This window comes from Mus caroli, chromosome 7, assembly GCF_900094665.2.
Source record: "Mus caroli chromosome 7, CAROLI_EIJ_v1.1, whole genome shotgun sequence".
NCBI classification, from domain to species: Eukaryota; Metazoa; Chordata; class Mammalia; order Rodentia; family Muridae; genus Mus; species Mus caroli.
Window position 1 is genome coordinate 128,979,013 of NC_034576.1, and position 12,965 is coordinate 128,991,977.

The 12,965-nt window shown below is 52.7% G+C and overlaps 3 protein-coding genes across 7 annotated transcripts in view; 2 read left to right on the top strand and 1 right to left on the bottom strand.

Moving 5' to 3' along the window:
• The window catches only part of Kctd13 (potassium channel tetramerization domain containing 13), a 17,824-nt gene extending 14,316 nt beyond the window's left edge, over positions 1–3,508 (top strand). The window contains exons 4-5 of the mRNA XM_029479586.1: positions 19–263; positions 2,759–3,508. Of these exons, the coding sequence (XP_029335446.1) occupies positions 19–263; positions 2,759–2,995 (482 nt within the window). The 3' untranslated portion in view covers positions 2,996–3,508. The remainder of the gene's footprint in view (positions 1–18; positions 264–2,758) is intronic.
• A 605-nt stretch (positions 3,509–4,113) lies between these two features.
• Asphd1 (aspartate beta-hydroxylase domain containing 1) lies at positions 4,114–8,157 on the bottom strand. 3 transcript variants are annotated; one of them, XM_029479597.1, is made up of 4 exons: positions 8,014–8,157; positions 6,490–6,666; positions 4,845–4,958; positions 4,114–4,337 (listed from the first exon to the last, which is right to left on the bottom strand). In XM_029479597.1, exons 2-4 carry the CDS (start codon positions 6,593–6,595, stop codon positions 4,228–4,230), a joined length of 330 nt encoding a protein of 109 aa, XP_029335457.1. In that variant the 5' UTR covers positions 6,596–6,666; positions 8,014–8,157; the 3' UTR covers positions 4,114–4,227. The 3 variants fall into 3 exon arrangements, with proteins under 3 accessions (XP_029335457.1, XP_029335456.1, XP_021024656.1); XM_029479596.1 differs by having other exon boundaries at positions 7,948–8,157; XM_021168997.2 differs by lacking the exon at positions 8,014–8,157 and having other exon boundaries at positions 6,490–7,378.
• A 96-nt stretch (positions 8,158–8,253) lies between these two features.
• Sez6l2 (seizure related 6 homolog like 2) overlaps positions 8,254–12,965 on the top strand; it is a 21,576-nt gene continuing 16,864 nt past the window's right edge. For 2 of the 3 annotated variants that reach the window (XM_021166034.1, XM_029479595.1), the window contains exons 1-5: positions 8,754–9,339; positions 10,222–10,353; positions 11,003–11,302; positions 11,614–11,753; positions 11,941–12,142. In XM_021166034.1, the coding sequence (XP_021021693.1) occupies positions 9,261–9,339; positions 10,222–10,353; positions 11,003–11,302; positions 11,614–11,753; positions 11,941–12,142 (853 nt within the window). In that variant the 5' untranslated portion in view covers positions 8,754–9,260. Of the gene's footprint in view, positions 8,531–8,753; positions 9,340–10,221; positions 10,354–11,002; positions 11,303–11,613; positions 11,754–11,940; positions 12,143–12,965 lie in introns of those variants that run through there. The other variant, XM_021166035.2, reaches the window with a different exon arrangement.

Here is a 12,965-nt window from a genome sequence, read left to right on the forward strand (position 1 = left end):
GGGGGGGGGGGAGCGGAGGGAAGGAAGACAGTCAGTCACCTAAGGCCGGCTGGCCCTTGGTTCTCAGCACTTCCGATGACAACTTACTGAAGAACATCGAGCTGTTTGACAAACTAGCCCTGCGCTTCCATGGGCGGCTGCTCTTCCTCAAGGATGTCCTAGGAGATGAGATTTGCTGCTGGTCTTTCTACGGGCAGGGCCGAAAAATTGCCGAGGTGTGCTGCACCTCCATAGTCTATGCTACGGAGAAGAAGCAGACCAAGGTCAGAGGGAATTGGGGAGGGTGGGAGGGAGGACTGGGACCCTGGACAGAGGTAGATCAGCAGATCTGGCAAAGAAACACTCTTTGGTGGTTATTGTGGACCAGAGTTCTAGTTCATGGCTATGTAGTTTGGGAAGGCCACCTCATTACCAATGAAATGAGGCTACTAGATTAGAGAAGATTCTGTTTTCCTTTTCTTTGTTTGGGGTGGTGGGGATTAATTGGTCCCCAGGTCTTGTGAAGAACATGATTTACCTGTTTGTGGCTTTTTTAAAAAGCTGTATTTATTTTATGTGTATGAGCGTTCTGCCTGCATGTACATAAATAGACCACATATGTGCTGGTATTTGTGAAGGGCAGAAGAGGGCATCGGATCCCTTGGAACTACTTGTAAGCAACCAACCATGTGGATGCTGGGAAATGAGCCTGAATAGTCTGCCAGAGCAGGAAGTGCTCTTAACCACTGAGGCAACTGGCCAGCCATAAAGCAGGATTCTTAGTGTAGGCAGTGGAGAGGGCTCAGCATTGTCTGCGGTGCCCAGGATAGTATGCAGGGCTAGAAACATGTGTGCACTTTTCGGTATGGAAGACCCACGAGCTGGGTTCAGTGTGCGTGAGATCCCAGCACTCAGCAGCCTGAGGAAAGAGGAGCAGGAGTTTAAGGACATCCTGGGCTACATAGTAACATCCTGAATCAAAAACTGTCCCCTAAAAAAAGGTCCATGGTTCACTTTAGAACCTCAAAAGGTCCATTACCAAGAGCAGGCTTTGGTTCTGCAGTATTGCAGAAGCAGCTGAGGACCTCACAGCTAAGCCAGTGCTGTACCACAGAGCCACCTCCCCAGCCCTTTGTTGTCTCGGTTTGTTTTGAGACAGTCTTAATATGCTGCACAGGGTGGCCTTGGACTTGCAATCCTTCAACATCAGCTTAGACAGCCAGAATTGTACACCTCTCAGCACGTGGTGCACATCTTCAGCTTCAACACTTTGAAGTAGTTCTGGACCTGCCAGGGCAGCATAGTAAAATTCTGTCATTAAAAGGGAAAACTAAAACCCTCCAGACCTTCTGAGTTGATGCTGTGAATGTAGTAGCCATCAGTGGACATTTCACAGTATCCAGGGCTGGAGAGATGGCTGAGCGGTTAAGAGCACTGGCTGCTGTTAAAGAGGATGTGGGTTTGATTCCCAGCACACACCTGGAAGCTCACAACTGCAGACCCAGGGGATCTAACACTCTCTTCTGGCCCCCAGGGGCACTGCATACGAGTGATGCACAGACAAACATGGAGACACCCACACATATAAAAATTAATTAGTTAAAATTTAAAACTGTCTCAATACCCAATCTGTGTTAGGTACTGCCCCACTGCAAACCACAGAGGCAGTCTCAATCCCTGTCGCCTAATGAACCCAAGCTGGGCATCGTTTCTCCCTGGACACATTTGCTCATGAAATCTCAATGCAACTTCCCCAGACAAAGTTGTCAACCCCCTTTTTAGCTGCATAAAGTGCTGTAGTCTTGGGTAGAACACTGGCTGCAGAGCAATACTATACCTTTTCCTTTCCAGTGTCCCCTAGCCAGTATTAGTCTGATACTTGTCACCTAGTGGAAGGACAAAGAAACACTGGTCAAAGAAATGGAATGTACCTCATCTTCCCGAAGGGTTTTTTCCCCTGCAATTAGGAAGATCAGAAGAGGTAGCTTAAGAGGAAGGTGTGGTGGTGTACATACATCTGTAATCACTTCTAACGGGGAAGCCGTCGGACTCAGTCTTACTGGCTGGCCTCTTACAGGAGGGTTGCAAATTCAAGGCCATCTTGGGCAACCTAGTGAGACTGTCTTAAAATAATGAATTCATTAATAAACAACTAAGAGTATGGGTGTAGCTCAGCAGTAGAACTGGTCCAGCATGCATGAGACTCTGGGTTCATCATATCCTTTTCAACATTGCCCAGCAAACCCCCCCTTTCCCTGTGTCTTTCCTCTGTTTGTCTTCGTTCTGTCCTGGCACTTGAGATGCGTTCCTGTCCTGCTGCCACCCCTCAGTGTGCTTTCCCTAGCTGTCCCCCTCCCTCTCTTGAGTTGGTCAAACACCACATTCCCAGCAAGGCCTTGCCTGAGTTCCCTACTGAAAGATGAAACTCTTGGGAAAGGCTATTCACATCCCCTTTCCAGCTTTCTTCATAAAATGTCATCATCTGACTTAATATATATCTTAGGAAGAACGAGTCTGTGTTCTCTCCCTAGACTTCCAACATGCTGAGGGCAAGCATTTGTTTATAATACTACGTTCCTGATGCTTGGAACAACCCAGGGATAGTGGCAGGTACTCAGGACTTACTAAATGGAAAGCATTCCAAGAGCCTGGGCAGTGAAGGAAAGAAAACAAGTCTAGCTGCCTTTGGGGCCTGGAGGAGAGCCCACAGAGGAGCCCCTGGGGAAGCGCTGTGGGACTGGGCCAGAGGTAGGAGCTATGGGTTGCTGGCCTTTTGCAGGTGGAATTCCCTGAGGCTCGGATCTTTGAGGAGACACTGAACATCTTAATTTATGAGAATTCCCGTGGCCCAGATCTGGCTCTCCTGGAGGCCACAGGGGGTGCAGCTGGAGGTGGTGGGGCAGGCCGAGGGGACGATGAAGAGAACCGAGAGCACCGTGTCCGGAGGATTCACGTCCGCCGCCATATCACCCACGACGAGCGTCCCCACGGCCAACAGATTGTCTTCAAGGACTGACCTTGGCCTTCCCCCTCTGTCCTCTTGCTTCTGGGACCTAGTCCCTCTGTCTCTTTGCCCCGGCTCTGCTGGCCAAGTCGTGGGTCTTCCCTCTGTCCCCTCATTGCATGCTATTTTCAGTGAGCCCTTTCCTTCTAGTCATCGCCACTCACTGCTAACCACATGGTACATTCCAGCATTTCCCTCTGGCGGGGCTCTTCAGAAAGCCAGTGACCGCCCCTCCTCTACATCATTGCTCTGCCATCTTTCTCTTACCATCTGATTTAGAATGACACAGGATTCCCTTTCCATTTTGTTAATACATTGAACACACATGTAGAAAGGACAGTACCATCAACCACACTCCAAGCTGCTTTCCGCCATTGCAACAGAGTACTTTGCCCCTCCTGCCCCACCATTCGCCCTACCTCCTTAACTTTGTACTCGGCTGGCCTGGACCTGTGCCAGCTCTGCTATCTTGATCTGTTTCATATTATTTATTATTTTAATTTTCTATTAAATTATTGGAATAAAGTTGAGCTGAAGGTCTGCTGCTGACTCTCGGGTGAGGGATGCTGAGGCGGCTTATGTTAAGAAGATGCAACGGAAAAAAACAAAAAACAGGGCTGGTGAGATGGCTCAGTGGGTAAGAGCACCCGACTGCTCCTCCAAAGGTCCAGAGTTCAAATCCCAGCAACCACATGGTGGCTCACAACCATCCGCAACGAGACCTGGCGCCCTCTTCTGGAGTGTCTGAAGACAGCTACAGTGTACTTACATATAATAAATAAATAAATCTTAAAAAAAAAACAAAAAAGATGCACTGGGCAGTGATGGCACATGCCTTTAATCCCAGCACTTGGGAGGCAGAGGCAGGAGGATTTCTGAGTTCGAGGCCAGCCTGGTCTACAGAGTGAGCCCCAGGACAGCCAGGGCTATACAGAGAAACCCTATCTCTCAAAAAAAAAAAAAAAAAAAAAAAAAAAAAAAAAAAAAAAAAAAAAAAAAAAAAAAAAAGAAGAAGAAGAAGGAGAAGATGCCTATGCCTATGCCTGGCTGTTTTGTGGTAGAAACACGAGCCCCTTCCCAACCCGTAGCCTCGGATTGGTAACTGAGAAGGAAAGAGTCAGGACTTGGGAGAGGATTGTGAATTTGTATTCAGTGCTGGCTGAGTAGGTGGAGAAGAGGTCCTGACCACCACTCAGGCTGTCCTTGAGTGCAGCATCACTCAGCTCAGGTGCCGGAAGTGTCTTTCAAGGGTCTGGAGCGAAGACAAAGTCGAGAGCTTGGCGTTCTGCTCCAGCCACATTAGGGTGCCAGAGGTCCACAATGAAGACCACTCGAGGTCCATCTTCAGGGGAGCCTAGGGCACACAGGGATGGAGACAGCAGCTGATACCAGAACTCCTGTGATAGGATTCCTAGTATAGACTGAGGAAAGCAGATGTCAGCACCAGGCCCTCACCAGTGGTAAATTTGCTCATTAAGCCACGGTTTCATCATGTAGCCCGGCCCTTAAACTCACCATCCTCCTGGCTCAGCCTCCTGAGTTTCACCATACCTGGCATTTACAGTGGTAACTCTATGTGCCCAAAATGGGTACATTTTATACCAACTGACAGGCATAATAAGATTAAATAAATGCCTAAGGTTCCACAGCAAGAGGATAGGGGTGTAGGTAGTCTAGCTTATGGGCCTAGCCCATATGCAGTCAGTCACCCGGTAAAGAAGGCAGATGCCCCACAGGTGATTGGAGGAGCTGTGGCTTGCCCAAGGCTGTGCAGTCCCAAAACAGTGCCTCTGAGAGCAGACTGGCTGGAATCCCTCCGGGTCTTTGGTCCCCTGACCCACCAGAATGTGAGTCCTATTACCATTATGAGCCACTGTGTGCAGGAAGGAGTCGTCCACCAGGAGGCAGTGCCCTTCAGCCCAGCACTGGGGCTCACCACCAACAACCAACTCACAACCAGGAGGGATCTTCAGGCCTGTGAAGAGACAATGGGAATGGAATCCACCATTCCTGCCTGTGTTCAGGGGGCCTGCCCACTCAATGGGCCTCACAGGCCAGATTCTGTGGTCTTCTCAAAGATGGTCAGAGTACATTCACCACACAGCATAGTCTGAAGGATGCTCAGACACTGGGAAGGCCTGCTGTGGGAAGCATGTCTGTCATTTGGAAGAAGCCTCTCCTAAACCATCTCCTCCTGGACTTTCTGTCAATTCAGTTCCAGAATCTTACTGTGTACTGGGCACCTCTCCCGTGAGGCCAAACTAATGGATCCAGTCTGACCCCAGGACCTCAGTCAAGTGTGCTGAGAAAACAGCCGACTCTGACGTAACTAAGACATTCCGGAAAATCGTCCTTAAGACTGGGTAGTGTTCCCAACCTTACGAAGGTTAAAAGTCCAACATGTGCATGGTATCTGCAGGGAGCAGCCAAAAAAACCCTCACCTGGGGACCAGAGGTTGGGATGAGCCCTGAGGCAGAGGGGTGGTCCCTGAGAAGTCCCAGCTCCCAGCCCCAAGTCCTATAAACTGGCAGGGAAGCTGTTCTGTAGGAACTCCACGTCATGCCTCTGGGTGTCACATGGCATAGAGGGGTGAAGGCAGGTCTGGTAGGAAAAGTAGTATGCCCCAAATCATAAGATCCACCCAGCCGGCAGCACACAGAGATTTATGCTAAGCTGAAGTCATAATATTTACTTTCCCGATTTTCTTTCAATCTTTAGAACATTAGAAAATCTCAGGAGGCTAGGGAGATGGCTCAGCAGCTAAGAGCACTGCTTGCTTTTCCAGAAGTCCTGAGTTCAATTCCCAGCAACCACACGGTGGCTCACAATTATCTGTAGTGAGATCCGACGCCCTCTTCTGGTGTGTCTGAAAACAGAAAATACCAGGTTGGTGCTATTGAACACCCCACTAACATTGCTACTTATCAGCGAAGAAGCCTAAATAAAGTAGGCTACCTACTGTTCACACCTGTGATACCAGAACTCAGGAGGTAGTGGGAGGCAGATCTCGTGAGTTTGAGGCCAACTGGCCTGTATTTAGATTCCAGACCAGTACTACATAGTGAGATGTAGATTATCTCACTATACTCCCTAGACTAAATAAAAGAGAAATAAGAGCCAGGCTTGCCTCAGACTTGGGATCCTCACCTCAGTCTCCCAGGTGCTGAGATTACAGGCATGCAAGACCATACCCTGTTCCAAGCTGTCTCTTTTTACAATTTAAATTTCATTTTCTGAGTATTTCCTCTTCAGGGCAAGTAACACTGACCACTTACATTTCAGTGAGAATTTCTTTTAAGTTAAAAGGGGGGAGGGTGGTTGGAGACAAAGAGGAAGAGTCAGCATGGGACACTGTGTAAGCCACCACTGACTGGATAGATGCATGAAAACAGAACTCAGATCTGGTTGGGGAAGATTCTGAGAAAAGAGGCATGATAGGAACCATAGTGCAGAAAGAGATAGTAAAGTAGGAAATATGGGAGGTTTGTAGACAGGCTATACTCACCCAGATGGCATCTAACCCGAGCATTGGTGGGTCCACAGCGGCCCTCAAGCCGGGCCCCAGGCAGTAGGACGGAAAAGCCAGCATTGCCGAAGGTATTGGCACTCATGAAGCTCCGCAGCCCCCTCAGTGCCCGATAGGCTCCTGGGCACCGCCGGCAGTTGCTGGGTTGACATCGGCCTGCTTGGTACAGCAGGAGCTGGTAGCACCCAGGGGCCAGGGGTGGGGACCAGCCCCGAGGCAGAGGAGAGGTTCCTGAGAAGTCCCAGCTCACAGCCCCGAAGTCCCGCAAAATGGCGGGAAAGCTGCTCTGTAGGAGCTCCACGTCATGCCTCTGGGCATCACGTGGCACAAAGGGGGACGAAGGCAGGTCTGGTAGAAAAAGTAAGCCAGGGCGCTGAATGCCCATGACCCCTGCCCCGCCTGTGAGGCCAGAGCCTCCCTGAGCTGCCCGCCTCACTCTACCCATCCCAGCCCAGGAGTAACGCCTGGCATAGGCCCGAAGCCGCCTGCTCACTAGACCTTCTGCCCTGGGTCCTTCTCCAGGATCCCCAGGGCCCCTTGGGCCAGTCTGAGAACATACATCAGGCATACCACTAACACCCCCAGCTTGGCTCCCGGTCCCCAGGGCCTGCATGTCTTGGGAACCCAGGCGGTAGCAGTACCAAAGGAACAGAGAAGTGAGGGCTCCGAGGAGCACAGTAAGGGCTGAGGAGCCTAGAGGCAGTGGCCATGGAAACATGATAGGCAAAGAGGCCCTGGCTAAGTGGCAAGCTGCATCTTGCAGACCCCAGCTCCCTGGTACCCCCAGTTCTCCACCTGACCCCTCAATGACTGCTTCCTGATTCCCTCCCTTCCACATCCCCACTCCTGTTCACTCCTCCTACAGGCCCCCAACAAACCTTCCCTCACTTCCCTCTTTCTTTCTCCCCTTCCTTTTCTATTTGTCTCCACTCGGAGATCACTCTTGTTCTCTCTCTTCCTTCTGTGGTTCCTCTCTCCTTTCTCCTTCCCGCAGTCTCCTCTTCCTCCACCCTCAGTCTCCTAGTCTCAGCTGGTTTCTCCTCCCTCCACTCCAGCCCCCCTTTCCTTATCGACCCCTTCTTTTTCTTCTAGCTTCCCCTGACTACAGCGGTTCCTACTCCACCTGGCCCGCAGCCCCACTCTATAGCGGCTCTTTCTCTTTCTTCTCTCCTTGACCTGTCTTCTCCCTCGACAGGGTCGGGTCTGTCCTCTCCGATTCCCGACCTCCTACACACCCCTTCTTGGGCGCCCACTCACCCTGACGTCACTCCTTCCCGCAGCCCTCTCTGTTTAGCTACCCAGGACCCCTCCCAGAAGCAGCAGCAGCCCAGCCCTGTAAGGGGGGTGGGGGGAGACTTCTCTCTGGATTTGCCTCTCCAGACCCCCTCCCCCAGCCCTGACCGAGCGCCACGTGGGGTACAGGGACACAGTGCCAACCTCTAGCCGCCCCGCAATGCGAAAAGAAGGGCGGGGCAGACTCGGGGGCGGGGTGAGAGCTCTGACCCGCTCGTGAGGCCGGTGCTCTGGAACTGCGAGTCCGGCCGTGGGCCTGCGGGTCCCTGGAGAGGTCGGCCTGTGACTCCCCTTTCCCCTGGCTTGGCTACGCCAGAGCCAGCCCTGAGCAAGACGTGGGGTTCGCGAAAGCGGCTTCAGCCAATCAGTGCCTTCAAGGCCCGCCCGTGCAGGCGGGGCCGGGAGCTGTCCTCGCGCCCAGGTGCTGAAAGGGCACTCGCTTGCTGAGTGGCAGAGCCAGGAGATCACGGGTGGTAGCCGCTAGGCTGCAGGCCTCTGTCAGGTCGCCTTCTGGAGAAGGGAGTCTCAACACGTACCCCTCAGACTCCTTACAAACCTGGATACTCCCCTTTTTCCTGCGGGAGGGACGAGCCCATCCCACCTGAGCTTCCATAAAGGGTATAGTGAAGGCCCGCGGGGAGGTCCGGGTGTGGACAGAGGACATACTGGACAGGCCAGGAAGACGTGAACCAAGCTGTGCCTACTCTCGACACCTTAGGAAGACCAGGTGCAGATACCAGATGTTCTGGAATGGCGCTGGGAGGGAACCTAATTACTACTGGGACCAGAGTTTCCTTCCGCTCCCCTAGGGGCCTCGGGAAGTGCAGAGTACGGTCCTGGCTCGGCATCCCTCCTTCCTCCATCTGCACTTCCTCCTCCTCCCTCATCAGAGAATAAATCCCAGGCCCCTCCTTTCGCCCGTCCCCAGGATCTGACGTGGGCTTGACACCTTTCTCAGCTTCTCCCTCCCGCAGCTCCAGTGGCCAAGCTTCAGCTTCCCTGGTTCCGCAACCCTTTCCCTCTTCCTCTCCGAGATAAGCCCCGGTTGAACCTCATAAGGGCCCTCTGGATCCTCAAGCCCACCCTGGACACCCCCCCCCCCGGAAGCTGCCTTTCCCCTCCCACCTTCCCCGGCTATCTATCCATCCCGAAGGGCCCAAGCTCCCGAACAAGGGGATAACCTTCGGCCCTCTCGGCCCCACCCCCCGCAGCGGGAGCCGCGCCCCCCTTTGCCATAGATCGCAGAGCAGAGGATAAAGATTGAGCAAAAGGGGGCGGACTCCAAGCAACCTCTAGGCCAATTCTGCTTCTCCATCCCAAAGGAAGAAAAATTGCCTGCCTTTGCTGACCCTTAGCAGGAAAGCAGAATTAAAGGAAAAGATAAAAGGACGCGGAGGGAAAGTGACAGCGAGATTATTCAGAAGAGCCACAGAGGAGAGAAATTAGTGTGAGTCGCCATGGGGACTCCCAAGGCCCAGCACCCGCCGCCTTCCCAGCTGCTGCTCCTAATTCTGCTGAGCTGTGCCTGGATTGAGGGTAAGGACATGTGGGGGTGGACCCTGGGAAGGTTCTCGTGGGTCTTCTACCTTCTTTCTCTGAAGATATTGAGTCTTCCGAGCTTGTGGGGGAGGGGAGGGGCACAGTTGACTGGGAAGGAGCAAGCCAAGGCTCTCTGACTGTTACATAGAGCCCTTGAACTCCTAATTTTAAGGAGATAGAAAAATGAATAAGAAGAGCATTTAGTTGTATCTTAGGGGTTAAAATTCGGGAAGAAGAGCTGAGGGAAGTTGGGTGGATTTCTGCGGAGGCGGTAGAAGCAGGCAGGGTACCTGGGTGGGAGATGGAGGTACTGGGAGAGATGCCAGGCGCTGTACACACAAATGTTCTTGGACATATGGACAAAGGCAGATGAACACAATCAGGGATATTCAATCCCTGACTCTACTCTGATCCCCAACCAGAGTCTAGAGAAGGCAGCAGAGGCTGCAAAGACTGCAGAGACAGAGAGAGAGAGAGAGAGAGAGAGAGAGAGAGAGAGAGAGAGAGAGAGAGTCTGCAGAGGCAAAAACCCTGAGAAAGCTGGCACTGCGGAAGCGGTCTGGGAGATGCTGTCAGACTCTCCTCAGAGTTTTGGGATCAGGGGAGTATTTCACTGGGGAGGAATAGAAAGCAGTCCCAAAGCACACCCTGCTAGAGCTGTCCAGGGTTAGTACTAACTAAGGTTCTCACTGAAGGCCCAGAGACCAGGAGCTGGAACTCAATGAGGGAGAGGGCAGATTGGAGCCACTCCTCTGATCTTGGCTCTCAACCCAGCCTGGGACTCCCTGAGTGTCTGATAAGATGTACTCTGGGGAGAATCTCTCCAGATAGGGACAGGATGTAGAGGAATGGAGAGGTTCACAGGACTTCACCTCCTAGGTCTGCCCCTGAAGGAGGATGAGATGATGCCAGAGCCTGGAAGTGAGACTCCCACAGTGGCCTCTGAGGACCTGGCTGAGCTGCTCCATGGGGCTTTGCTGCGGAAGGGCCCAGAGATCGGCTTCTTGCCAGGTGAGGCCCACAATGTGGCATAGGAGTAGAGAGAGAGGCTATGTCTCTGAGAGCTGGAGTGCCTGGCTAGAGGGAAGGCAGGTTAGAGAGAGTTCTGTGGAAGAGACCCCCTAGGAAGCTGAGAAAGAGTCAAAGCTGGCCCTCGACAGAACCAGAGACAGGGACAAAATGAGGAACCGTCAAGAGGTCATGTATACAGAGAGAAAAATGCGAATTCAGACAACCAGAGTCACAAAAAAATGGCAAGACAGAGAGTGATATAAAACCAGATCTAGGTTTTATATCACTCTAGGATCATAAAACCAGAGAGCAATAAGAATGCTAAGCATAGAAAAGCTCCAGAGAGAGCTAAACAGAGGAGAGAGAGAGAAAGAGAGAGAGAGAGAGAGAGAAGGCAGGAGTGAGAGCCAGAACTGGGGGTGGGGAGAGGCTCAAGGGGGCTGTCAAGACAGCTGTGAAAAAGAAAAAGGGGGCTTTAGCTGCAAAATGTTGAGAGAATGTGGGGAGCCTGTGTGGGGAGCCTGTGTGGGTAGGGGAAATGGGGCCTGTACCCTTGGGGAGGCTTTGGGGTGTTTTATTCTAATCTGTTCCCCACCCCCATGGGCCAATTTGCTGCTCCTGTGTGCTGACTACCCTTAAACTATCTCAGGATCTGACCCAGACCCCACACTAGCCACCCCTCCAGCCGGCCAGACTCTTGCAGCACCTTCCCTGCCACGTGCCACTGAGCCAGGGACAGGGCCTCTGACGACAGCTGTCACCCCCAAGGGGGTCAGGGGGGCAGGCCCCACCGCGCCAGAGCTGCTGACCCCACCCCCTGGAACTACAGCCCCGCCCCCGCCTGGCCCCGCCTCCCCAGTCCCACCCCTCAGGCCCGAGGGAGGAGAGGAGGAGACCACCACCACCATCATCACCACAACAACTGTCACCACCACCGTCACCAGCCCAGGTGAGGCGATGGAAAGGGCATAGATGTTCCTGTGTGGGACTGGCTGAGGGAAAGCTGCTTGGATCATGTGGAAGGAGATTTAGGTACAGGTCAGAGAGGGGTAATGACACAGGCCAGCGTTAAGGTCCAAGGGCTGTTCTGTGGGCTTCCATGCATATTGTAGTTGGGGAAGGAAAGTCTCAGGTGAGGTAGAAAGGGTGCACCTGATAACGATGGTGAAGGGTGGTGGGGATACAGGCGAGCCCTGAAGATGCTCGGCGGGGAGGGCATCACACAGGACCCCTCAGACCCAGCCGCTTACATCTCTTTAGTTCTGTGCAATAACAACATCTCGGAGGGCGAAGGGTTTGTGGAGTCTCCGGACTTGGGGAGCACTGCCAGCCGCTCCGTGGAGCTCCTAGATTGCACCTACAGCATCCATGTCTACCCTGGTTATGGCATTGAGATTCAGGTACTTTTCTGTGGTGCCAATTGAGTGTGACTAAACCTGGCCTGGGGATTGGTGAACCTTTTTTCTGACTTAGATGATCTCAAAAGGCTTCTGCAACCTGGGTGGTTTACTGGAGGGTGGGGGCTTAGGCTGTCATGTAACCCCTCCTGCTGACATGCCCTGGCCTCCGTGTATGTGGCTTCTCTAGGTGCAGACACTCAACCTGTCTCAGGAGGAGGAACTTCTGGTGTTGGCCGGTGGGGGTTCTCCAGGCCTGGCCCCCAGACTCCTGGCCAATTCCTCCATGCTGGGAGAAGGACAAGTGCTGCGGAGCCCAACAAACCGGCTGCTCCTGCATTTCCAGAGTCCTCGAGTCCCAAGGGGCAATGGCTTCAGGATTCACTATCAGGGTGAGGAGTCTGAAGTGCCATTAGAGGGACAAGAGCCACCTAGGGTACAGAAGACATCTCAGGGTCCCTCTGACTCAGGGTTCTGAGAGAATCTTCCTCCTGCTTGGGACCCTCTGGGGGGCGGGACCCTCAGAAGACAACCATGCACATTTGCTCACCCATTCCTGGGTCTGTAAATGCAAGTAGCAAATTCACTTATTCCTCGCAGTGACTTTTTACTGAGTACCTACTTCATACCAGGCTCTGTGTTTGCCTTGGGAAAACAATGAACCAGCCCACTGTCAGTCTGTCTTTAAGGAGCTGAGGATCTGGGTGGAAACAGATAGTAACTGGAATGGTGATGTCCGTCAGGTAAGGCCTATGATGGAGGAGACTCAGGCCAGGGGAGCAAGAATCAGAGAGACCAGTGTTTCTCTAAGGAATATAGGAATGGCTTTGTGGAGGAGCTGGTGACTAAGAAGGGACCTACAGGATGAGCTGGCCAGGGGAAGGGTGGGAGGAAGAAAGGGAAAGAAGCAACTGGAATGGATAGGAAGAACGCATTCCGAGTCCCAGGGAGGAGAGAAAATGGAGCCCTTAGAAAGGTGGAAGGTAGGGTTGTCTGTATTGTGTGACCCAGGGCAGTTTATTTCACCTTTCTGTGTCTCGTGGCTCTGACTGAAAAGCAGAAGTTAGAATACTTACCGTGACTAGGCTGATCAGATGAGTTAGTACCTGTGGAGTATTTAAAACATGGTCTGAGCCGGGCGTGGTGGCGCACGCCTTTAATCCCAGCACTTGGGAGGCAGAGGCAGGCGGATTTCTGAGTTCGAGGCCAGCCTGG